Here is a 24,845-nt window from a genome sequence, read left to right as displayed (position 1 = left end):
TCTGTTTCCAGCCTCAATAGCCTCCTTCTTCCATACCCAGAGAGTTTATATACAAACCTGGCATGTGGATGGCTCCTTGCCACTTTCCCGAGCTCTACTTCATTGTCGAAGGCCATCAGCTGCACCCCGTGGCTGGCTGCATATTTGATCTGCGAGATCTGTTTGCAGGGGTTAGTGTAGATAATCTTGTCAGGTGGGACCCCAATGCTCTGAACTAATGCAATCTCCGTCTGCAACAAGATAGAAAAAGCATTATTAGCAGGGTGTATGGATCAGCCCCTGGGGAACTCAGTGTTGTGGGATACAAATTGTTATGAAATCAAGGGCTCCAGGCCTGGGACATTCTAATGCACGTTGTGGGTTCACCAAGGGTAACTCACCAGGATTCAGGCCTGGGATTCTCCTGGGAACCAGACACAGATGAAGAAAGTGGGTTTGCCCACAGGGCTCACGGTGGACTGTGTGTCTGGAGCGAGAGATAGCAGTAACACATCACTAGAAACACAAGACCAAGGAAGGTAGGTCTGTAAAGGCAGGAGGCAAGCTGGATGGACCAGATTACCCCAAGATATGTAATAAAAACACTGCCACCTAGCCCTCATCCATTAGGCCAAAATCCTTCACATGGTGTTAGGAGGAAGAAACGAGCATCTCTCCCCCTGCTAGTTGTTTATAGCGCATTCAGGCTGTGTGGAACTCTGTTCATTGTCATGGCCTCTCGGGCTTTGTTGTTTTCCCTTAGGCTTTGTTCTTAAGACATATAAATACATGCCACCTTGGCAACCTGTTCCTCTGAATCACAAAGAAATAAATAGCCTTGCTTTGATCCACCCAAAAAACCCGTTAATGAGACAAGAGGGAGCTTCTGACTCAGCCTTGAACCCACATAAGAGTGGGCTGTGGCAGCATGTCCCAGAAAAAACCAACACACTTAGGACATGCCTCATTACAGATGGATTCTGTTGCCCAGGAGACATGTAAAACAAGGAAAGAATTTGGAACACCCAACTGCGGGAAGCAGACTTTCCAGGATGCACTATTACTGTTTTGCTGGAAGGGGGAGACTCCCTCCAATGTAAATGCAGCATGGGAAGCTCCAGACTAAGTTTAGGACTCTGCAATCTGCACTAAGCTTGTTTAACATTTGTGCTGCCATACCGTGCCTTGGCTGGTTCCCTCACCATCTTCCAGGGTACAGATCTAGCCACCGCACCCCAGGGACATTGGGGCCCAGAGTTGTTGTTCTTTCCCCTTGTTCCTACCTTGCTAGCACAGTCAAATCCTGCCCCCAGCTCAGCCAGCGTCCGCACCACTCCTTTGCTGCTGTTGCACTTAACAGCGTAGAAAGGTTTGACGTGGGGCAAGGCCTTCAGGAAGTGCAGGTGTTTCTTCACTACGTCCCCCAGGTCTGCCACAAAAAAGGCCCCTTTGTCGCTCTAGAGGGAAGAGACTGGAGTCAGCAAACAGTGGTCTCAGCGCCCCTCCCTCCCGCAAGGAAGGAGCGTTGCAGAGTCTTCATGGAGCAGCAAAGGCACCAGACTCAAAACTGAGAGCCTGATTCTCCACTCACCCCACAGTGATGCCAGTGGAGTTACTCCTGATTTACACCCGCATAAAGAAGGGGCGAATCAGGCCCTAAATGTCCAATGATCAAGGTCCCTCCAATTTGGGGGCTTGCTAAGACTCAATCTTTCTGGTACTGAAATCAGTGAAGTCTGCAAATGATGCCCAACAGCCAAGTCTTGCAACTGACGGCCACTGGTGCACACCCCGCCCAGCTGATGTACGCGCCATCTGCATCGAGACACCAGCAGAATGCCCAGTGTGACAAAGAACTCCACGCTCACAGCTGCTTCAACACGCCCAGCGCAGGGGTAGGCTCTGCTGCGCGTGGGGCAACTACATGACACAAAGGGGTGTAGCTTGAGGGCAGTTAGTGGTAACCTGCGATTGACGGATACCAGCACAAAGCCTCAATTAGGAATTCAATATGGTCTTCTCAGAGCTGCAGCAAGATTCGGGTGGGACTCAGTCCACCACTGGTGAGAACGGGCAGGAGCACACCCCTGAGGTGTGCCACACACACGCACAATCAAATCAGCTCTTTTAATTTGAAGAGAAGCAAAGGGCTAAGAATGAAGCCCAGGAAAGAGCCCTACAAAGCATGAGAGGGGGAAAGTGGAACCGATGAGATATTTTTAGACAAAAAGAGATTTTTAGAAATGTGATTTTCCTTTGTTTCTTTTCCCCCAGTCCACTGGCAAATAACTATCTGTTCCCCAGATCAGACCATTATCAAGCCCAGCAGGCAAGAAAACCCTTAAAACACTAACAGTTGGAATATGACCTTCTTCCATACCATACACTGATATTCGAATTAGGTCAAAAATAGGACGAGAAATTCCACAGAAGTGCTGGCAAATTCAAAAGCGTTTTCCATCCTGTTATATAACTATCTAGCAACAATGTCACCATGGTCATTTTTAAGTGGGAGCATTTTCATTAAGGTGCATTTTAGTGGGGGAATCACCCAAACCTGGGCCTGATTCTTAATGACACAAAGGCCCTTTGACACCACTGTGGCAATGCAGCGAGGGGTGTAAATTATGTTTATATCCACTTTAAAGCCCCCTCACACTTCCAGCGTGGTATAAAGAGGCTTCAGTGTAACTGAGAATTCAAGCCCTGGTCTCTGCAATGCAAGTCTCCTGTCCCCAACAATACAAAGATTCCACTGCCCAGTTCCCTCCACTCTGGCCCTAAACCAGTGGTTCTCAACCTATTTACCACTGCGGGCCGCATATGCAACTCTCTGTGTATTACGTGGGCCACATCCACACAATCTACATACTACCTGTATGGACATCAGGATGTCACATGGGCTGCAACTGTGTGCTGACTGGGCCACAAACGGCCCCAAACCAACTAAGATAGGCAAGCCCAATGTATGCACACAAGCACATATGGCTAACTTATAGGCACATGCAAATCAGGTGTTTGTATGTGCATATGTCCAGTTAAGTATCTAGCCAGCCATTCCCACAGATGTGCACACACAAAAATTGAAAACAAAATTCTGCCCCCGCTTCACTGTCCAGAAGAAGTTAAGTGTTGTGAGATGCTGAGAAGTTGCACTAAAGCATCTCAAATCCTTATGCGTCAGAGGAGAGTGACAGTTAAATAGCCCCCCTACAGTTAGATGCCACATGACATCGGGGCCAGTGGATGGGAAGGAAGGGCCCATAGAAGCTAAGTGCCCCTTACCGTCTGGGAGACCTCCATGAGGAGATTTTCAAGGAGGTCTCTGGTGGTGAAGCCCTCCTCCACCATCATAAAGTCTGATTCGTCCAAGTACCCACTCATCGTCCAGATCTAGGAGAATTGCTAGTTCTAAAGCCTCCTTCAGTAGAAGTAGTTTCTAAGTATGCAACACACTGTAAAGAAGGAGGAAGAGTGTTAGTGGGGTTTCTGGGTCCACCCCCAGAGACCATCCCCATCCGGCACTTTCTCTAAGGCCTGGTCTACACACAAACTTGTACTGCTGTAACTAAAGGTGTAATTTTATACCGATTCAGTTAACCACTGAAACTTTGTATGCGGACGCGCCTCGACAAAGCTGAGCAAGTAACAGATTTTTTTTTTTTTTTTTTAGTTCATTGGCACTTTCAAAAAGTTGAAGAATCATTTTGGGTCAAAAACATTTCATTTGGAATTTGAAAATTTTTAAAATGTTTGATTTTTTTTTTTTAAAGTTAGAGGAGATTTTGAAACAAAAAATTTCAAACCAAACAATTCTAAACATTTTGGTTTTTTAGAATGTTTTTTAAAACCAAAACAATTCATTGAAATTGACAAAGTCATGAAACATTTCACTTTTGCTGGACCTGTATTTTTCATCCCCACCCAAATATTTTGTGCAAAAAATTTCACCCAACTGTACTCCTCTATGGCACTAAACTGGGTTTATATCACTTTAGCTTGTGCCAGTAACTTTACAGGTGCGAGCTAAACTAATATAACCAGATTTAAACAGATATACAAGTCCACACACAAAAGCTGCATTGGGTTGAATTAAACTGATTTAAGTTAAATTTAAGTTGTGTGTTTGAACAAGCCCGGAGTCCTGTCTCATAGCACAGACTCTTTGATGACTTATTTATTACAGCAGTGACTCGGCTAATTAAGATTGCCCCGTGTTCTCAGTTTCTTATAAAATTTCACATTTCAAGCTGAAATTAACAGTTTGGTCTCTGCTGGGAAATTATTTTTTTGGGGGGTGGGAGAGGAGTTTGAGTAAAATTAGTTAAGCTATTTGGAGTCGGATACACACACCCTTACCACTCCCCATGTTCCCCATCAAATTGAAAACAAAAAGAAGCTGGAAGATTTGCTTTTAAAAGACGGCTCTAGTGGCAGAACAATATTGTGTTTGTAGCACAATGTGGTCTTGGCCCATGGCTAGAGCTTCTAGGTGCTTGTGCAATACAAATAAATAATAATTGGGAAGAAACTATAAATCTGCCGGGAAATAACCCACACTGAGGAGCTGTGCCATTGAGTGAGTGGGTCAGGACTGGCTGCAGTCTGAATCACTCTGTGCAGGACATTTTGTGAAGTTTGAAACACCAGGGCTGGCCTTACCATGAGGCGAATGGAGGCAGCTCGACTGGGGGTGGGTGTGCCACTAGGACCCAAAGTTTCAAAGTTTTGGCCCAAGCGAGGGGGCGTCATTTGAGCTCCCTGCCTCAGGTGCCAAAATGTTGTGGGCTGACCCTGTAAAACACACTCCATTAAGTAAGGCCAAACTGGCTAACTTCAATTCGCTGTGAAAAAATGGAGCGTGTGTGCCTGTGCGTGTGTGCAATGATTGAGGCAGGGTTCCACATGAGCCCTTGCCTCCTTCACTGTGCACGGGGTAGGCTAAAATCTGCACAGATCCCAAGGGTCACATCACAAAAGAGGAGGCTCCTATCACTAGGTGGGAAAGATGTGCCAGATCTAGTGTGTTGGATGTCTGGACAAACATCCTAGTTTTTTACAGGGAAAATATAGACTCCATAATCGGGAAGTTCCCCCAGGAAAAGCCTACACTCAGAAAACATGAAGGTTGCACAGTTAAGTTCTCAGAGATCAGGAGGTACCAGTGTGCACACAGCTCGACGGTTGCCTTCTTTCACATATAGCATATAACAGTCTTTAATGAGATGACCACACATTGCTGTGCTTCTTAGACACGGTTCAATATCACATTTCTCAACAGACTTACTTAGATACATGCATGTAGCTTTGTGTCTCAGTTTTACTCTTGTATATTGGCAATGGGCCAGTACCTCTTAGGTAACAGACCTTTTAGCGAATAAGTTTGCTTCTATAAAGGACATAGTTTAATAGTTTCAGCAGCAGCCATGACTCTATGGTGTCTTTGCAGCCTCCTTCAGGTGATGCCCAGGCAATGAATGGTGCAGTTAATGACAAAGCTAACTTAGCTGTAAACTTAAATTGCCAATGTATGCCAGAACATATCCCCTCATACTCTCCTATATAGGGCTCCACCTCCCATGTGTTATGCCAGGATTCCCGGTGTAGTTTTCCAGGAGATGAGTTTCATGGACCCCATTTCCCAAGCACACATTTCCCAAGACCAAGGCATGCCACTAAAATGGTGCAGCAGCATGAATATCTTTAGAAAACCTGTGTAGGAGATCGCATGGTTTGCCAGCCAGTCATGGAATTAAACAGGACAGGCCAGACCCTTAACTGGTATTAACCAGCGTAGCTCCTTTGACTTCAATGGAGCTACGCCAGCTGGAGAGCCAGCTGCGGCATCGTGCATACATACAGGGGGCAGAGTTAAGGATGCACACTGATATTTCCCCCCCAATGTCAATGCTGAACTGTGTAGCCTTAATGATCTCTTGCCTTATATTAACTCCAGCCAATAATCTAAGGATGTTAAGACACCACAAAGGCTTGCAGGAACTGGTTTCTGGTCCCAGCTCTGACTCTGGGGGGCCTTCGCTTTTCAGCCCTGTGTCTTTTGGGTTAACGCGGTCGCCCTTATCTAAAGTGATAAAAATAATCCCCAAACTCTACTTCTGAGAGCTGCATAGCCTCTCTCACTCTCTGCAGAGCTTTGCTTGGGCAATTCCTAGTGCAGGGTGAAGGGGCAAACCACACTCTGATCTAAGAGCTGCAGGCCCAAGACACACTATCTTGTAACGGATCAAGCAAATAATAATGCAAGCCAAAGAAAGCTCTCCCAGGAGAATGGAGCAAATACATTGAAATTATTGAAACTTTGCAGCTGGGGAGGGAGAGTTTAGAGGGGACAAGAATTCTTCTGGTTTCTTCCCACCCAAACACATCAATGACCTTCATCCCACCCATCATCTTGAGCTGCATGGGCACAGGACTGATAAGCAATAAAGGTAGGACCAGACCCTGTCTGACTCAGCCTGAACTGGATACAAGAGAACATGCAGTATACCCTGTCTCTCTCCCCCCACCCTCCCCAGATGTTTTTTCCTTACCGAGTTCCAAAGCCTCCTTCCTGGGGGGCTAGGTGTAATACCAGGGGGGCTCTCCGGTGAACTCAGAGCTTTTGCAACTCCCCGAGGCACAGGTGCTGCTGGGGATCCGAGATCTCTACAGGGGAAAGAGTGCAAGTTCCAGCAGGTTATCAAGAGGGATCAGGTACACGCACACAGCAGAGCAGTCCCCTCCCTAACCATTCCTATGCCTCTGTTTCCTCTGCTCCCACCTGGCACCCAGCCATCCTCCTCATCACCCCCCTCCTCACCTCCTCCCAGCCAGTCCAGCTGCCCCAGAAAGGCTCCCCCAACCCTTGATTCCTCCGCTCTTGCTGGGAACCTGCCTCTCCTCTGTTACCTTAAAAAGCATTTAAACGGATTCTGCCCATGGGTCTCCCAAGAGAGTGAATTGGCTTCAGCGGTGGTTGTTCCTCCTCCTCCACTCCCAAGCCTACACCATGCAAGCAGCACCAACTAAACCTGCCCTCCTGGGGAGGCTCTGCCACCCCTTATATACACAGCTCCCGCCCACCTCTGACTCACAAGAGTGGCCTTGGCAACCAAACTCAGCAATCCTATTGGCTGAGTCGGATACAAAGCACTCTCTATGGCATCCCCATTGAAAGCAGGCAGCTGGGCAGGCCCCAGTCTGCTGAGGGGGCAGTGTGCAGGCTGCCTATGGGGCATGAGGACAAGGCTCTGATTGCTCTGCACCCAGCTATCGATTCGCTGACAGACAGGCAGCTGATCTCCCCGACTGCTGGAGCAGAGCCTTACGAGCAGGCATGCAGTATAGCCCTGGCAAGAAGCCACTCACTCATCTGGGCAGTAATGCAGAAATAACATGAGCTGTGTGGTGCTGGAAAGTCCCAGTGGGGAGAGGAATAGGGCCAAAGAGGGCTTTGGGGATGGGAGGAGGACAAAGGCCTCCTGCAGCTTAAACACTGGGCAGTCACCAACACGGTTATTTCTTTGGTGATGCCTTGAATCATCCCAGACGGGTGAGACTCCATGGGCTCCTGACAGCTTTACTGTACCGCTGTGGATTTCAGCGGCTTGACTCCAGGGCTCCTATTTAGGGCCCTACCAAATTCATGGTCCATTTTGGTCAATTTCACAGTCATGAGATTTTAAAAATAGTAAATTTCATGATTTCAGCTATTTAAATCTGAAATTTCACGGTGTTGTAACTGTAGGGTCCTGACCCAAAAAGGAGTTGTGGGGGGAGGGGGTCGCAAGATTATTGTACGGGGGGGTCGTGGTACTGCAACCCTCACTTCTGTGCTGCAGCTGGCAGCGGCGCTGCCTTCAGAGCTGGGCAGCTGGACAGCAGCGGCTGCTGGCTGAGGTCCCAGTGCTGAAGGCAGAGCCGCCGCCAGCCGCAGCACAGAAGTGAGGGTGGCCTGGTCCGGTATTGTCACCCCTACTTCTGTGCTGCTGCTGGCGGGGGGCCGCCGTCAGAGCTGGGTGTCTGGCCAACGGCCGCCGTTCTCTGGCCGCCCAGCTCTGAAGGCAGCGCAGAAATAAGGGAGGCAATACTGTGACCCCCCCCCCCGCAACTCCCTTTTGGGTCAGGACCCCAGTTTGAGAAATGCTGGTTTCCCCTGTGAAATCTGTATAGTATAGGGTAAAAGCACACAAAAGACCAGATTTCATGGGCAGAAAGACCGAATTTAACGGTCCGTGACGCGCTATTCACGACCATGTATTTGGTAGGGCCTACTCATATTGCTTTCAGTCTTAGGAGCCTCCCCTCTCTGGAGTGGTTTCTCAAAAATCCCTGGACACACTGTGAACGAGCTCTTCTGCGTTCCCTGGAGTTTCAGGATAACACACTTCCCTCCCTGCTTGAGATTTGATGATGGTAGTGGGGGAGGTGGGGTGATTTTGGCTGCTGGGAATCTGAGATCTCTGCAGGGGGACAGAGCAAGTTCCAGCTGGTTCGCACGCGGGACCAGGAACATGCACAGAGCAACACAGTCCCTTCCCCACCCATTCCCAACCCCGTTTCCACTGCGGCTACTGGGCACCCAGCAACCCTAGCTGTCCTCCTCACTGAACCCCCACAAGAAAGGCTCCCCCACCATCCCCACCCTCTTGCCTCCTCTGTGCCTGCCAGTCCATTTAGACAGGCTCCCCCCTATCCTTCCCTCACCCCCGACTCCTCTGCTCCTGCTTTGGTTGGCGTTTTGTAATCTGTTTAGTCTGCGCTGGTATAAAGTGTCTCTGCGAGGGCTGCTAGTTCAGTGTAACAATCAGCATGAGTGGTAGAGAGGCAAATAAAAGAGAGAGGCAAATAAAAGAGCTAGCACCTGCCTGCCACATGGTTGTCACCAATTCAAATGTAAAAATCGGTTCCTCTGAGCTTTATCCATAACATGTGTCCCACATCTTGTTTATTTGCACTTGGAAGGAGCACTGGCTCAGCAATCACCTCCCTGTCTTTCAGCTGTTGTGGTCATTCCTGAGATGGTCTCATTGAAACTGTAAGCTTTTTGTGGCAAGGTCTGCGTCTTTTCATTTCTGTAAAGTACAGTGCGAGTTTTCATGCTGTTCTGGTCGCCCCATCTCAAAAGATATATATTGGGATTGGGAAAAGTACAGAGAAGGGCAACAAAAATGATGAGGGGGATGGAACAACTTCCATATGAGGAGAGATTAAAAAGACTATGAGTGTTCAGTGTAGAAAAGAGATGACTAATAGGGGATAACATCAAGGTCTATAAAATCATGACTGGAGTGGAGAAAGCGAATAAGGAAGTATTCTTTACCCCTTCATAGAAAATAAGAACCAGAGTTTGCCCAATGACATTATTAGGCAGCAGGTTTAAAACTAACATAAAGAAGTACTTCTTTCCACAACTCACTGTTCACCTATGGAACTCATTGGCATAGGATGTTATGAAGGCCAGAAGTACAACTGGGTTCTAATAAGAATTAGGTAAGTTCATGGAGGATAGGTCCATTAATGGCTATTAGCCAAGATGGTTAGGGATGTAACCCCATGGTCTGCGTGTCCCTAAACCTCTGACCACCAGAAGCTGAGACTGGACGACAAGGGATGGATCACTTGATAAATTGCTCTGCTCTGTTCATTCCCTTTGAAGCCTCTGGCACCAGCCACTGTCACAAGACAGGATATTGGGTGAGATGGACCATTTGTCTGATCCAGTCTGGTTGTTCTTATGGCTGTATCACTTCATAGTAAACCCTCTAGCCAAGAATGTGGTTTAATCCCAGATGAGGGGGAAGGAAAGCAGAAGCCCATTTCCCTCCATGGTCTAGCACAGGCTAGAGAGACAGGGAATCTCAAGTTCTAGTTAGAGTTCTGACCCTGACTCACTGTGTGGCCCTAGGCAAGACACTTCCCCTCTCCATGCCTCAGTTTCCCCACTGGGGATAAAAATATTTCCCTACCTCCCAGGCACGTTGGGAGGATCGGCTCTGTGACAGATGTAGCAATGTTCTGCAATATCCTTGAAATACCTTATTTAATTAAGTGAAGTATCTTTGGAGTCCATTGTATTAAATGCAAAGCTTATGTCTTATTGTAGGCCTGGGTGACCAAAGATGCTTTCCTGCCAACACAGCTACCAGCACTCATTGGGGGTGCTTTAATTATGCCAACGGGAGAGTTCTCTCCCATCAGCATAGAGCAGCTACATGGGGGACCTTACAGCACGGCTGCAGCGGTATTGCTGTAAGGTCTGTAGTGCAGACATAACCTAAGACTGTTATGAACTTGTAACCACAGAAAAAAACCCTTTGTGGGGTTTGAAGGACTGATTCCTACCAGAGCCTTGTTGGGGGTGGGGGGGTCGTGATCGCTGATAATCTTATTAGCATGTGGGTAGATTCTTTTATTGTTTTAAATACGTTTACTCTGTAATGCTTTCACCTGAAGAATAAAGGTGCTTGCTCATAAAGAGGCGTTCGGTAACCTGTTGGCATTTACAGCTGTCTATAGACTTCCAAGAGAAAGCTAAGCACAGACAGTCTGGCTTGCTGGGAATATCACAGCATAGGCACCGAAGTGTGGAGGCTGGACAGGAGGGAAGGAAACATGGGTCTCTATTCAAGAGAGATGACGGATGAGGAGCTGGGAGCCTCAAAGGGCTGCCCTTGGTGGACCACGAAGGAGGAATACAGGTGCAGTTACCCTGAACTGACAGGCTCATTCGTGTTTATGCAGCACTAAATGTTAAGGGCCTGAGCATGGTTATTTCTAGTTCTGGAGGAACCCAGTTCATGAGTACATTTCAGATGAAAGCTAATTGAATTAGCCCCGTTTATGTGGGGAATTAATCAGCAGCCGTCTGCTCCGTCATATGCTGGTTTGCTCTGGATAAGAGGATGAGCCCACTGCAAAGCGGTGACATTTGCCTTCAAGCCCAGACGGGGCTAGATGTCACTCTTGTCTCAGTGTCAGAAAACTGGCCAGAACAGCCTACCTGGGCCATGGAAAAGGCTCAGGCCCCCCTCAGAAGAAAAATGCTTAGAAAGAGGCATTATCACACACACCCACACCTGGCAGGCTACTCAGTTCCCATGCAATCCTGAATAACACAGAGCTATATTCTAGACAGGATTGCTCTATAGTTATATTGCCATTTGGCAACAGGCCATATGAACCCAGGTGCGAGAGCTCTCTTTCCTTCCCTGTTCTGAGCCAGTTTCTGCTAAGCCAGCTGGTCATTGTTCATTTCCTTGGCTGCTTTCTTATCTGCCAGGTGCTTTCTAGCCCAGGGTGTCACAGAAAGCCAGGACCTCCAATACCAGAACAGTAGCTCTTGACTTCAGGGCAGATGGGTATTCGCTCCTCTGGAGCATGCTAGGGTCTGCCTGCTGATCAGAGGATACCTAGTGTCTGCAATACACAGGCATTCCTAAGAATTAAACTAGGGTTCACTCATGGGTGGCAAACCCCAGAGAAGAGGGTTGATTTCACGTTTGAGGCACAAGCCTGGGAACCAGGGCTCTGCCGCTGACTCCCCACATGACCTTGGACAGGACAATTCCCCTCTCCTGATGTTAGAATCCCGGTCTGTATGATTTGTATCATGCTAGCGCCTAGGAACCACGCTCATGGATCAGAGTCCCATTGTGCTAGATGCTGTACAAACCCCAAAATAGACAGCTCCTGCCACAAAGAGTTTACAATCAAAAAAGCATTATACAAGAGAGAACAGGTGGAGACAGACAGGTGAGCACAAGGACTAAGAGTTACCTACCACCTCCCCCTAGCAGGTGGGGAGTTACTATGATTTGAAAAACACTTTGTCCTCAGATGCCAGGAGGAGAGCAGAGAGTTCTTTGGTGATAATATCCTGCAAAGATTGGGCTATGAGCCTAGGGAGAACAGGGCCTTGCAGGGAGACACTGGCCTCTGCACTTCCAGGCCTGAATTTCCTAATTGCGTTCTCTCTCCTCCAGGGCTCACTGCTGTCTCTGCAGGCATCCTCTCTTGACAGCTCATGCTGATCCAAAGGTTCAAGACGGCTACAAACAACCCTCTCTGGTTGCAGCCAAATCTGGATTCAGATTCAGCCACTGCCATCCTGACACCGAGAGGAGGGAGGATTCCTTTGCAGTCTGCAAAACCCAGCTCTCATCAGGGGTGACCAGTCCTTGCACCCCAATGCTGGTTCCCGTGGCTACTGATGACTCCACAGTGGCAGGTCAAGTGAGGTGCAGCCAGGGATGGGACCAATCCCTCAGTAGCTTGAAGTCTTCATCCAGGCAATTCTGACAACAGTCAAACCAGCAAACCAAATCCTTCTACAGCCAAGACTTTAAACTGAGACTTCCAGTCACACTCCCTCTCGCCTGCTCTTTAAATGATCGCTGTCAGTTAAGGGTGACTTTGCACAGTCAAGGAGGGAGTCCACCAAAAAGAGGATTTCACTTCCCTTCCCCAAGCTGGGCCTAGATCCTAGCCCCAGCAGGAGCACATTCCTCTCACAGGGCCCCATCTTGCTCCCTTTGGAGATGATAGCAAAAGTCCTGTGGAGTCCAATGGGAACAGGAGCCCTGTGCTGTGGGAGTTGCATACACAAAGTCTACACAGCTGGGTGAGCCCTTCTACCCTGCAAATCCCTGCAATGAGACCATGCAGCTGTGGTCTGTACTGTCTACTCAGAGATAGCCTGTAAACCCTCCCACTTTTGCCTCCATTTCTGGAGCCAGACAGCAGCTTGGGCAGCTAAGAGTCATGCTTAATAATCAGTAACTCCCATTCCCATGCCAGTAAATGGGATACATGGGCAGCTGAGTGAATGTATTGAATCAGCAGGTTGCAAGATGGCAACAGTGTTTCCTTTTGTCACAACTTCTCTACACAGATCCAGTTAAGGCTAGGGCTTCCCCAAAGGATGCTACAGATTTGGGTGAATATTATCCCCCAGTTACTGAGAGGGGAGCCAGAGAGGGCTGAGTAATGTAGCAGGGTACACCCGGGAAGTGCCATCCTACCAACTGCTAGACACACTCAAGCACAGGGCTTTGGCTAACAGGAGATGGGAAGGAATGTTAGAAGCACATGGTTTCCTGGGGTTATTGTTATAGAAGGCAAAAGAGAGGGTTCAAAAGAAGAAATCAACAGATTCAGGGATAAAGTGAGAGCAGGGAAAAGGGCAGAGGAAGAAAACCAGGCAGTGAAGTCTTCCAGAAAAGATACAGGTGATGGAGGCATCATGGTCCAGTAGACCAGGCACAGGCCTGAGACTTAGGACTCCTGGGTTCTAGTCTCAGCTCTGCTGCTGATTTAGGCAAGTTTTTTGCCTTGGTTTCCCCACCTTTGAAATTGGAGGGGAAAATGTTGTGCAAATACAGTATTTATAAGGCCACAGGTGTGCCTGTCACTTCACATAGAGAGCACACACATAGTCCTTGCCCTCAATAATTTACCCTCAAGGGCCCTGATCCTGAAAGCTCAACATACACACAGTGGTCCCTTGTGGCCGTGTGGAGCCCCATTGATTTCAGTGAAGCTTCATGTAGGCACAGAGGTCTGCCCATGTAGGACTGGGGCCTAAGTGAAGAGTTTACACCCCTCTCACTGCAGGGAGGGCATATGAAGGATCTGAATCACCCACAGAAATAAAAACTGTATTTGTTTTGCCCCACACATAAAACTATGTCTCTAAAGGAGGAATGAGTTAACACTAGTAAAAGGTGTGAGGCAAACCGGTTCAGGGAATGAGTATTGGGGAAGTAATGAGGTGTTGTTTAGGGTTGCAATCACAAGGACAAGTGTAGGGCACTCCTGATTGCTTGTTCATAGTTACATTAACCCTGAGCAATAGGGTGACAGGGCAGAAGGGAATGGCATGGGAGCTACTAACTGGAAAAGTGGCTGCTTGTTTCACACATGAGATCTATCCCAGTCCGGGTTCGTTCAGGAGCAGCAGCAAGGAGTGAAATCTCAGAGCTGGCAGGAGAGTCCAACAGGGGCTGGAAACAGACCTTACCTCCTTCTGTCCTGGAGATGCTGCTACTGAGTGAGGCTCCACACTGACATCCAATGACCACAGGCTTTTCTCAGTCTGCCTTGTGCCTTGCTGTAAGGATAATTCCAAGGGTCAGCCCATCTTCTGAATGGGAGCAGCTCCCCTGTGCGCGTTTCCTGGGGAATTCCCTTTGGCACACTCTCTGCAAAGGGTGGCCAAGGAGATCCAGTGCCAGCCTGTGCCATTTATATTTCTAATGCAGCCCTCCAGACAGAAAGATAAGGCGGGGGAGCGACCTACTGGTCACACAGACACTATCCAACAGGCTTCTCATTGTCCCTCAGCACACTGAATTGGTTTTCACGCTGCTCGGTTACTCCTCAATCACATACCAGCATTCCTGACAAAGGCCCAGTGTATCTTTTTCTGACAAGACATAGCGCAATAGTTGTGTGTGTGTCTGTGAAACTGCCCAACTCTGTGCCTGACACCCTGTACTGCTAAGAGCTAGAGGAGGAAACAGTGATCAGCACCTGTGCTTCTGCAACAGGTCACTGTGAGTTCTTTCCCGGCTATCTCCAGGAAGCAGCGAGCGAGCATGGCGTGTCTGGTACAGCAGTGACAACCGCGAAATCCTCACTAGCCAGGGTGGGCGTCTTAGAATCATAGAACATCAGGGTTGGAAGGGACCTCAGGAGGTCATCTAGGGCAACCCCCTGCTCAAAGCAGGACCAGTCCCCAACTAAACCATCCCAGCCAGGGCTTTGTTACACGTGGGCTCTCTGCTGTGCAACATGAGCCTTCCAGGATGAAGAACGATTCCGGGGAACGTGGTTGCTACAGAGAGAGGGGCTGGGCAGGGCGCAGTGGGATGCCCTGTAACCAGCACTGAGCGCCCCCAGGGGCCTGCTCCTCTCCCAGATGGGAGAATAGAACCCAGGAGTCCTGGCGCGCCCAATGGTTGAGACACTCCCCCCCCCAGCAGGGGGCGCTGCGCCCGCCCGGGTTTTCCAATACGACCTTCCCGCGCCCTTATACCCCCGCCGCCTGCCGCCTTTGTGGCGGATAAGCCCCGCCCCTTGCCCGGATGCGCCCAATCATCCCCCCACCTCGCCCTTGGGCAGCAGCGATTGGCTACCCCGTGTGTCAGTCAGTCAGACGTGGCGCGGGGCGATCCTCAGCGGCCCAATGGGAGTGCTGGGTGGGCGGGCTCGCGGAGGGCAGGCGGTGTGGGGCCGGGCGGAGGGGGCCGCGGCGATGGCGCCGGACGCGCAGAGCCGGGAAGGCGAAGGCCGGAGCCTCCGGGCCGTGCTGCTGGGGCCGCCCGGGGCGGGCAAGGGCACCCAGGTGAGGGGCCGGGCGCTGCGCGGGGCCTGGGGATCCCCGGGAGGGCCCCGCGTCGGGAGCGGCCAAGGTCACAAGTGGAGTCGGGCAGCGGACCCAGGAGTCCCGGCCCCCGCCCGGCGGGGGACGGGGACTAGGCCCCGGGAGTCCCCGGGCGGCGGGGGACGGGGACTAGGCCCCGGGAGTCCCCGGGCCCGGCCCGGGCGGCGGGGGGGGGGACTAGGCCCCGGGAGTCCCCGGCCCTCGCCCGGGTGGCGGGGGGACGGACTAGGCCCCGGGAGTGGGCTCTCCCCCCATGTTAATCTCTGATGTGTTCTAGCCACCTCTACTGATGTGTAGCACTGAGCTGGCCTTTGTCTGCGAAGTACGTTGCAAATACTTACAAGCTTCGCTTCTCCTCGCGCGCCCCTGGACGTTAAGAAGCATCTTCCGCATCTCGTTTAGGAGGAGGCCGGGGTGCAGAGCGGTAGCAATTAGCTGCCCGGGGCAGAACTGAAAATAGACCCCGGGAGTTCTTGGCTCCAAAATCCTGCTCCCGAAACATGCTTCCTCCTTGCTCGCAGCCGTCAGCCCCCTGACGTGACCGCTCCACACAGCCAGCCAGCTCCACTTCTCCTGGTGCCTTCCCTGCTCCGCCCCTCCATTTTCTTTATCCCCTGGCCTCTTCCAATAGACTCCATGTTGTTGTAAGAATCCTTAGAACTCTCCCTAGCTCTTCGGTTGCCTGAGACATTATCTCACCCGTGTGAAGGAATAAAATTTCTCTGTCCCTTTTATCCGCTGATTTCTAGTTCATCTGCCCCTTTTGGCTACTGCAAATTCCTTGGTCCTTCATGCTGTTTGGTCCCAGACCATGTTAAAATAATTTTGTCTGCTTCTCATTGCAAAACCATTTTCTTTGTACCGACGTTACCAAACCCTGTTTGGATTTTAACCCTTTTAACTTTTTAATATCGCTTCTATCACTGTGAGGTGAAATTACTTCCTGTGATTAAAAACTTCACCTGTGGAGAATCAATGGGATCTGTTCATGGAAGTTACACCAGATTCATTTTTTATTCTGTTTTCTCCCATCATAGGCTCCTAAGCTTGCTGAAACATACTGTGTTTGCCACCTGGCAACAGGTGACATGCTGAGGGCCATGGTGGCTTCAGGATCGGAGCTGGGTAAAAGGTTGAAGGAGACTATGGATGCTGGGAAGCTGGTGAGTATAGTGAGATGGATATTGCTAATGAAAGTGCCAATCATCTGGGTATATTGAGAGGACTGAAAAAAGCATTTAAAAAAAATACAAGCCTGCGGTGATCAAACGGCTGTCCTTCATGTAGAAACGCTGGAACCAATGACAAATCCAGACCAGAAAACTAAAAACAAGTTTCAGGGGAAATGTGTGATTTCCCCACACCTTCCCTGTAAGGCCATAGGAAAGATGTCCTGTAAAGATGCTTCTCCCTATCCTGCATAGATCTGAGTTTTCCCCCTTAAAATTCCTGTTTTCTTAGCTTTTAGCTTTCCCTTTTGGTTTATCTAGTTTCACAGAACATAGAGTAAATCCTGATTAATCAGCTTCTGGCTAATAAATGCTCCGTTATTCCAAACTGTGGTTATGTCTCTGGGGTTGCAGGAACAGGTGTTATCACTACTGCACTCCTAAGCCTCCTGTTCACATGGTGCCCCTAAGCCCTGCAGAGTGAAGATTCCAGTTATCCGAAGGTTTCATATATATCTCCGGAGTCCTTCAGATAATTGCGGTTCACCTGTAATTTGTAAGGTGAAAATAAAGCCTTAAGACCATTTACCCTCACAGTTACAGAGGGCATTCAACTCTTTCGTGTGAAAATGGCTTGGTTTGGAGTCCCAGATGATGGCTATACTTGTTACCTGTGGCATGTTTCATCCATAGATTTCAATGCATTTTGTCAAGGTGGGTAAAGCTCTTAATGGGGAAACTGAGGCAGGGAGTGAAGTAACTAGCTCAAAATAATAGTTTGAGCTCAGGTCTGCTTACTCCCAGGCTGGTGCTCAATCCCTTGCATCATTTTGTCTCCCTTTATGCATAACTATATACCCAGGTTCAGACCTCAAGTCTCCCCCCTTTCTTTCCTCTTCTTTCCCTGTGTGTTACACTGAATTATGCTATTTGCCAATAGCAGGCTTTAGTACTCTTAAGAAAACTCCTCCAGAAGGCTTTGTGGTAGCACAGGGAGACTGCTTATCGTCATCCCTTCACGTGGAGCTTGCATTGCATCAATGAGCCTGCCATATCACAACTGGTTATGGAAGATAGGAGCACTATCTAGAAAGACTGGCTGTTATCTTTAATGTGTGTGTTCCTGGAAACACTACACTGCATTGGCAATATATTGTATTAGCATATTCTGGCTTTAAGATAACTTAGTTTAGTGGAAGTACAGCAATTCCCAAAGCCCATTCTTGGACTGTGTTTAGTTTTTTTAAAATAACGTAGCTTTCCCGTAAAAGAAGGGTTGCATCAGCCACAGAATCATGGAAATAACCTTAAATTCCAGCCAAACCACCCAGCTTTTATTGTATCATTCATTTTATGGCTCTTGCCTCTAATGGTACATCTACACAGCAGAGAAAACCCTGCGGCTGGCCCGGGCCAGCTGTCTTGGGATCAGGCTTTGGGGCTGTTTCATTGCTCTGTAGACTTTGGGCTCGCCAAGCTCTGGGACCTTCCCACCTTGCAGGGTCCTAGAGCCCCGGCTCAAGCCTGAGTTCAGAAGTCTATTCAGCAATGAAACAGCCTTGCAGCCCAAGCCCTGCAAGCCTGAGTCAGCTGGAATGGACCAGCCATGGGTTTCTAGTTGATGTGTATACATACCCTAGCCTACCTGAGGACCAGATTCTGCTAGGCTACAGTAGCATAAATCAGGAGTAACTTCACTGAAGTCAATGGGGAGTTATTTTAGGTTTAAACCAATAACATTTGGACACTAGTCTGAATTGGTGTCTTCCACAGTCAACTTCATTCCAATCTTATGTTCAGATTGGAATATGAGGAAGCCAAGCAAGGCCCAGATGCTGCAAGCACCTATACTTGTTATATACATATATACATATATACCTACCTATATGTTCTTAACTTGAAGCACGTCAGTTAAAGTCAACGGGGCTATTCATGTGCCTAAAGTTAAACTTGTATGTAACTTTGCAGGAATGGGGCCTGTCTGTCTCTACAGGGGAAACTGTGAAATTGTGCATTTCTCAGCACCTTTTTAATAATCAAAATTAAAAAAAAAATCCTTAATCTGTGTTTTAGTGTTTGACTCCTGCCAGTAGGGTCTGTGGAATCTATCCCACAATCAGCGAATGCACAAGTTAAGAATCTCATAATGCTGTTCACTGGCCCACATTGTGGCGTGTATTATTTGTGCTCATTGAGCCTGTTAAATGTATGTCTTGTTATCTACATGTTACATACACACACGTAGCAAAAGAGAACCTTTGCTTCCTGACTAGGATGTGTTTCAACTTGCAGATTTTGCATTGTATTAACAATACTTGGCATTCAATTATATTACGCATACCCATGGTTAACATTGCTATTGCCTTGGTTTTGTTGCACTTAGGAGCAGGTGCAGACTAGGTACTCATGAACCCTAGGCTCGGATGGGTATATTCCGTGGCTAGCAGGTGTGAAGACAATGTTTGGTGAAGTCAACTGAATTTTAGGGATGTAAATGAGGCACCCTATGGTCTATCATGCTTAAGATAGGACAGTGATGGACTAATCTGGTCTATTTACTGTTTTTAATGAGGTGTCTATGACTTTCTTCTAAGGTGAGTGATGAGATGGTGGTGGAACTCATTGAGAAAAACCTGCAGACTCCTCCCTGCAAAAATGGCTTCCTGCTGGATGGTTTCCCTCGCACAGTGAAGCAGGCGGAGATGGTACGTGACCTCAAATCCTCTAGCTCAGTAGCTCTTGTTACCCCCAGCCATGTCTCTAGAGACTTGATTATGTCGGTACTCACACTGCAACAGAGAATCTGTGTACTTAAGGGGAATGTTTTCTATTACAGCTGGATGAGCTCATGGAGAAGAGAAGTGAGAAGCTAGATTCTGTGATTGAATTCAGCATTGCTGACTCCTTACTCATCCGGAGGATCACTGGACGGTAATAATTCTCCTTCCTCCACACATAGGCCAGGTCCATTTTTCTTATTGTTTTCCCTATGCTTTGGGAGAAAGTAGTGAATTTTGATTCCTGGGACAGTTTTAGCACTGGGTGGAGCCAGCTTTGTCACAGCACCTCAATCCTGGCCTGCTTCAGCCTTTGCTATTTCAGTCTTTGCTCCACACACATACACGGTTCTGCTGTCACACCTCAATGCTGACCTGGAGCATGCCTTGCTATTCCCATCCTGGTCCTTCCTTGAACAGAGTCTGTCCGTTTGTGCCACGGATAGTGGTTGGTGATATGACTAAGCATGAAGGAGAAATGTGAAATGCTAATGCCTTATGCTGTGTCTTCTCTGGTATTATCACTGCTTCATTGTATTACCCTGCAAGATGAAGTGCAACCAAACATCCTTGTCCTGGATCAGACTTGACCGTTTAGGTCCAGCAGAAGTTCTCCATTACATCACCTAGCCCTTTAAAATCTGGATTTCCAGAAGATTCCTCCCTCACTCCTGGACAAAATACTCCTCCACTCCCCCCCAGTACAGCTTCTTTTCCTCAGCTCCCTGAAGAGCTGCTTGATTGAATTGACTCGAGCAAATTTATTGATAGAACGACAAACATCTGTGTTGCTGTGGATGTTTCCCATGCTGACTGGTGTGTGTTTGTCCTCCTATCATGAGTGCAGAGGTATTTTGCTGACCCTTGTTTTCGGTTTTAGGCTGATCCACCCAGCAAGTGGCCGCTCTTACCATGAGGAGTTCAACCCCCCTAAAGAGCACATGAAGGACGATGTATGTGAGCTACTGACACATTTCCCCTGAGATCTTATTTAAATGACCTTCAGTGGCAGGTTTCAGAGTCGCAGCCGTGTTAGTCCGTGTTCGCAGAAAGAACAGGAGGACTTGTGGCACCTCAGAGACTAACCAAGTTATTTGAGCATGAGCTTTCGCGAGCTGCAGCTCACTTCGTCGGGTGCATGCCGTGGAAAGTACAGAAGATCTTTTTATACACACAAACCATGAAAAAAATGGGTGTTTACCACTACGAAAGGTTCTCTCTCCCCCTCACCCCACTCTCCTGCTGGTAATAGCTTATCTAAAGTGATCACTCTCCTTACAATGGGTATGAAAATCAAGGTGGGCCATTTCCAGCACAAATCCAGGGTTTAACAAGAACGTCTGGGGGGGTAGGAGAAAACAAGGGGGAAATAGGTTACCTTGCATAATGACTTAGCCACTCCCAGTCTCTATTCAAGCCTAAGTTAATTGTATCCAATTTGCAAATGAATTCCAATTCAGCAGTCTCTCGCTGGAGTCTGGATTTGAAGTTTTTCTGTTGTAATATCGCAACTTTCACGTCTGTAATCGTGTGACCAGAGAGATTGAAGTGTTCTCCGACTGGTCTATGAATGTTATAATTCTTGACATCTGATTTCTGTCCATTCATTCTTTTACGTAGACTGTCCAGTTTGACCAATGTACATGGCAGAGGGGCATTGCTGGCCCATGATGGCATATATCACATTGGTGGATGTGCAGGTGAACGAGCCTCTGATAGTGGGACTGATGTTATTAGGCCCTGTGATGGTGTCCCCTGACATTAGGCCATCATGTGCCAGCAGTGCCCCTTTGCCATGTACATTGGTCAAACTGGACAGTCTCTACATAAAAGAATAAATAGACACAAATCAGATGTCAAGAATTATTCATAAACCAGTCGGAGAACACTTCAATCTCTCTGGTCACGCGATTACAGACGTGAAAATTGCGATATTACAACAGAAAAACTTCAAATCCAGACTCCAGTGAGAGACTGTTGAATTGGAATTCATTTGCAAATTGGATACAATTAACTTAGGTTACCTTGCATAATGACTTAGCCACTCCCAGTCTCTATTCAAGCCTATTTCCCCTTGTTTTTTCCTCCCCCTCTCCCCCCCAGACGTTCTTGTTAAACCCTGGATTTGTGCTGGAAATGGCCCACCTTGATTTTCATACACATTGTAAGGAGAGTGATCACTTTAGATAAGCTATTACCAGCAGGGGAGTGGGGTGAGGGGGAGAGGAAAACCTTTCGTAGTGGTAAATACCCATTTTTTTCATGGTTTGTGTGTATAAAAAGATCTTCTGTACTTTCCACAGTATGCATCCGACGAAGTGAGCTGTAACTCACGAAAGCTTATGCTCAAATAAATTGGTTAGTCTCTAAGGTGCCACAAGTACTCCTTTTCTTTCTTCAATTCAATGTCAGACCAATAACCAAGCTTTTATTGCCCTGTCTTCACATGTTGTCACCTCCATTTGACTAGAGATGAGTTTGATGGAGGGGAGGGCTCTGCTGGGCTGTAACAAGCTGCAGATTTGGCCTGTTAACTGTCGTCTTCTTTTTTCAGGCCACTGGGGAGCCCTTGATCCGCCGTTCTGACGATACCGAAGTGGCTTTGAAAACTCGTCTGAAGTCCTACCACACGCAGACCACCCCGCTGGTAGACTTCTACACCAAACGAGGGATCCATACGGCCATAGATGCCTCCCAGTCCCCCGACGTGGTGTATGCCAGCATCTTGGCAGCCTTCTCAAAAGCCACATGTAAAGACCTGGTTATGTTTGTTTAGGGCTCAGCTAGTGCAGCGCACTCCCTTTTCCTGTGGGGTCAGGGGGAGGAAAGGCCAATTAGAGAGCGGAAGGAGGGGGGATGACAGCCTGAGAGGAGGCTGGGCAAAGTGTCCATTAAACAAGCAGTTGCTGGTCTATTTTTCTGGCCTATGTGAACATGCTGGTATGTTTCTGTATACCTGTGTGAGAGAGAATATAGCCTGTAGGGGGCGCAGTGAGCTAATGTACCGGCCATTTGCTGCTAACAACATGTTTACGGGTCAAAAGTGAAAGTTTGGTTTCTTCTAAAGAGTCCTAGTTAATGGGAAAACAGCTGACTTTTCACTGTTCAGTCTGTTTGGCTGGGACCCAGTTTGGGACTAGCAGGAGTACTAGAGGTCATGGCTGATCTCGGGGGTGGGAAGCTTGCAATACACAGGTCAGTGCTGTCTTTCATGCTTCACCGTACGGCTGTGGGAAAATAAAACGCTCTGCCTGCTTGCAGGAAGTGAGCCTCGTCTGTGTGGGAGGAGGAATGAATGCAAAATGTGTGAGTGGAGAATGTGCTGCTTAGTACCATTTTAGAACACAAGCCTTTACCCTGTGGTACATGTCTGATTATTTTATACTGTGTGAGCAATACTGCAAAACCAGCCTAGTTTTCTTGGAGGGGAATCTGGATCCCAGTGGGTTTGACTCTAAAGGGGGAAGGTGAGTGTAGGCCGTAGGAGACTCCCCTTTGGAAAGGGAGTGGGAAGGTAAGCAAATTCTGTGGATTCCGCTGTCTCCTCATCCCCTAATCACAGGAGATGATGTAGCAAGCCCTTAGTGTAGTTTTCTCAAGGTTTTCTCAAGGTTTCCAAACAAGTCATTCTTCAAGGAGCGTGTGATAAAAGCTTTGAGTGTCCTTGAGCCCTTCTGACCTTCCTTATGATATCATGGAAATGCACTTGAGGTTCTCAAGCAAGCCGAAGTGCTCGTGCTGAAACCTGGGCTGCCTGATGTTGATTTTAACGTGACAGAGGTCATGCTGCCCTCACAGTAAAAACAAGGCTGGTATGAAAGGAACAAACTCTGTTCTGTGTGGAAATCTCAACAGTATGTGGAAACTTCTGGCATAAATGCTTATTGGCCCAAATGAAGCTGAGTGTCCTTTAACCTTCAGTGTATTTTGCTGATTTGGTGTAATAGGCTGTGTAATCTCATTGTGTACAGGAGATGTGGAGTCTGTATGCTGAGCTGCCTGAGCGACTGGCCCATTCAGTTTGAGGGTCAGCCAGGAGGGATTCTTCTCTCCTTTAGTTCATGATTTACTGTTAATCACACTCTGCTCCTCAACTTCCCTTCCAGTGAAGTACAGCCGTCCCTTCCCCCTTTCAAAAATCTGTAAATAGCCCCAGAAACTGAAAGCGGTCTTGTCACTGCTACTCTCTCTGAAATCATGTGACTGCATGGAAAGGGGCGTGGAGGGAAAACAGAAGTTTAGAATCTGTTGCTCTGTTTGGGTCTTCCCCAGCTTCCACTGTCTTGCAGTGGTATTTCCTCTTGCCTCACCACAACAGAGACTCTGTGGTTGTGCTGCTAGTGGGGTGCTGGGTGCAGGTGCTCTGGTGGCAGCTCCTATCGGCTTTCAGTTAGTTCAGGAACGTAAGAAGACTGGGTATAGACAGCCATGGAATTGAGTGTCTGTTGGAGCCACTACTGCGTAATTGTTTGCCTAGAATAACAAAAACTGCCCCTTGAGTGTACTTGAATCTCTTGAGAAGGGGAGCCCATGTAGCAATAATCTAATGGAAGATTCCCACTAAATCGCCTGGATTTGGGAAACAGCGCATCCCACCCCCATGTGTGAGCTGCATCTGTCCTACACGTCAGCCTCATTCTGCTGTTAACCATGATTGTTTGGTTTTTATTCCTTAAATCTGTTTTGTGTTTTGTTTTTTTGTTTCCCATTTATTCCAGCTCAGTGACTCCATAGGCCAGACAAGACACCACCAAAGGCTGCATGCTCCATCAGCTCACTCCATCCTTTCCCCTTGGGAGAAAGGGAGGGCTGGGAGGGATGGTGGTGGGGGTCACGGCTGATCAGAGGAAAGGAGGGGAAGAAGGAGAAGGCAGAGTGGTTTGTTTCTCATCAGAATCATGTTCAAGAGGAGATTGATCTTCTTTAATTTAAAAAAAAAAAAAAGAGAGAGAGACAAGTGTTTGGGGAGGAAGAACACATTGTATTGTATGAAAATGGATTTCTGTGCCAAAGATCAGACCGTTGAGCCTTTGCCCTGCGATGAGTGTTGGACTTGGTGCAATTTCAAGCTTCCAAATGGGATTCCTGGTACTGCCATTGCTTGGTAGCTCTGCATGGTTTCTTTTTTCTCTAAGGTCATTGTAGAATTTGTTTTTCTGCTTCCTCAACTTAATTCCCCTATTGTAGGACCAAAATGAATATGTGAAATGACTTCTGTAATGGAGAAAATAGCTGACTAAATTGTACTTCCCTCGTTTCCTGGATATTTTGGCCTTTCTAAAACAAGGCAAAGGTGGTCTGAGGAGCTTTCTGCTCCTGTGTGATGCCATCAGGGACCTGAACTCGAGCCCAAGCCTTCCATCTTTCTGATCTTGGAAAAGCTGAACTTCCTAAAATAATGACGAAATACATAGGATTTTACCCCTCTCCCACTTGACTGTGGAAGCGACAGTGAATTGGATTTTTTGCCTCTTTTTACAAACCAAATGCTGCCTTGTTTAATCTCTGAATCAATAAAACATACTTTACAATTTG

At 48.0% G+C, this 24,845-nt stretch overlaps 2 protein-coding genes across 6 annotated transcripts in view; one reads left to right on the top strand and one right to left on the bottom strand.

The window, feature by feature from the left end:
• Positions 1-16,350, bottom strand: part of AZIN2 (antizyme inhibitor 2) — a 26,043-nt gene extending 9,693 nt beyond the window's left edge. For 2 of the 4 annotated variants that reach the window (XM_084652544.1, XM_084652547.1), the window contains exons 1-5: positions 6,889-7,026; positions 6,531-6,645; positions 3,265-3,434; positions 1,263-1,436; positions 58-230 (exon numbers count right to left, since the gene is read on the bottom strand). In XM_084652544.1, coding sequence (XP_084508670.1) covers positions 58-230; positions 1,263-1,436; positions 3,265-3,363 — 446 coding nt within the window. In that variant the 5' untranslated portion in view covers positions 3,364-3,434; positions 6,531-6,645; positions 6,889-7,026. Of the gene's footprint in view, positions 1-57; positions 231-1,262; positions 1,437-3,264; positions 3,435-6,530; positions 6,646-6,888; positions 7,027-13,999; positions 14,156-15,705 lie in introns of those variants that run through there. The other 2 variants (XM_084652545.1, XM_084652546.1) reach the window with 2 other exon arrangements.
• Positions 15,197-24,845, top strand: AK2 (adenylate kinase 2). 2 transcript variants are annotated; one of them, XM_084652549.1, is made up of 7 exons: positions 15,197-15,325; positions 16,402-16,527; positions 19,128-19,238; positions 19,370-19,464; positions 20,191-20,263; positions 21,865-22,060; positions 24,029-24,845. In XM_084652549.1, the coding sequence occupies exons 1-7, from the start codon at positions 15,236-15,238 to the stop codon at positions 24,034-24,036; spliced, it is 699 nt and encodes a 232-aa protein (XP_084508675.1). In that variant the 5' UTR covers positions 15,197-15,235; the 3' UTR covers positions 24,037-24,845. The 2 variants fall into 2 exon arrangements, with proteins under 2 accessions (XP_084508675.1, XP_084508674.1); XM_084652548.1 differs by lacking the exon at positions 24,029-24,845 and having other exon boundaries at positions 21,865-24,022.

This window comes from Lepidochelys olivacea (genome assembly GCF_965140295.1).
Source record: "Lepidochelys olivacea isolate rLepOli2 genome assembly, chromosome: 19".
Lineage (NCBI taxonomy): Eukaryota > Metazoa > Chordata > Testudines > Cheloniidae > Lepidochelys > Lepidochelys olivacea.
This window is presented reverse-complemented; position numbering and strand designations above follow the sequence as displayed.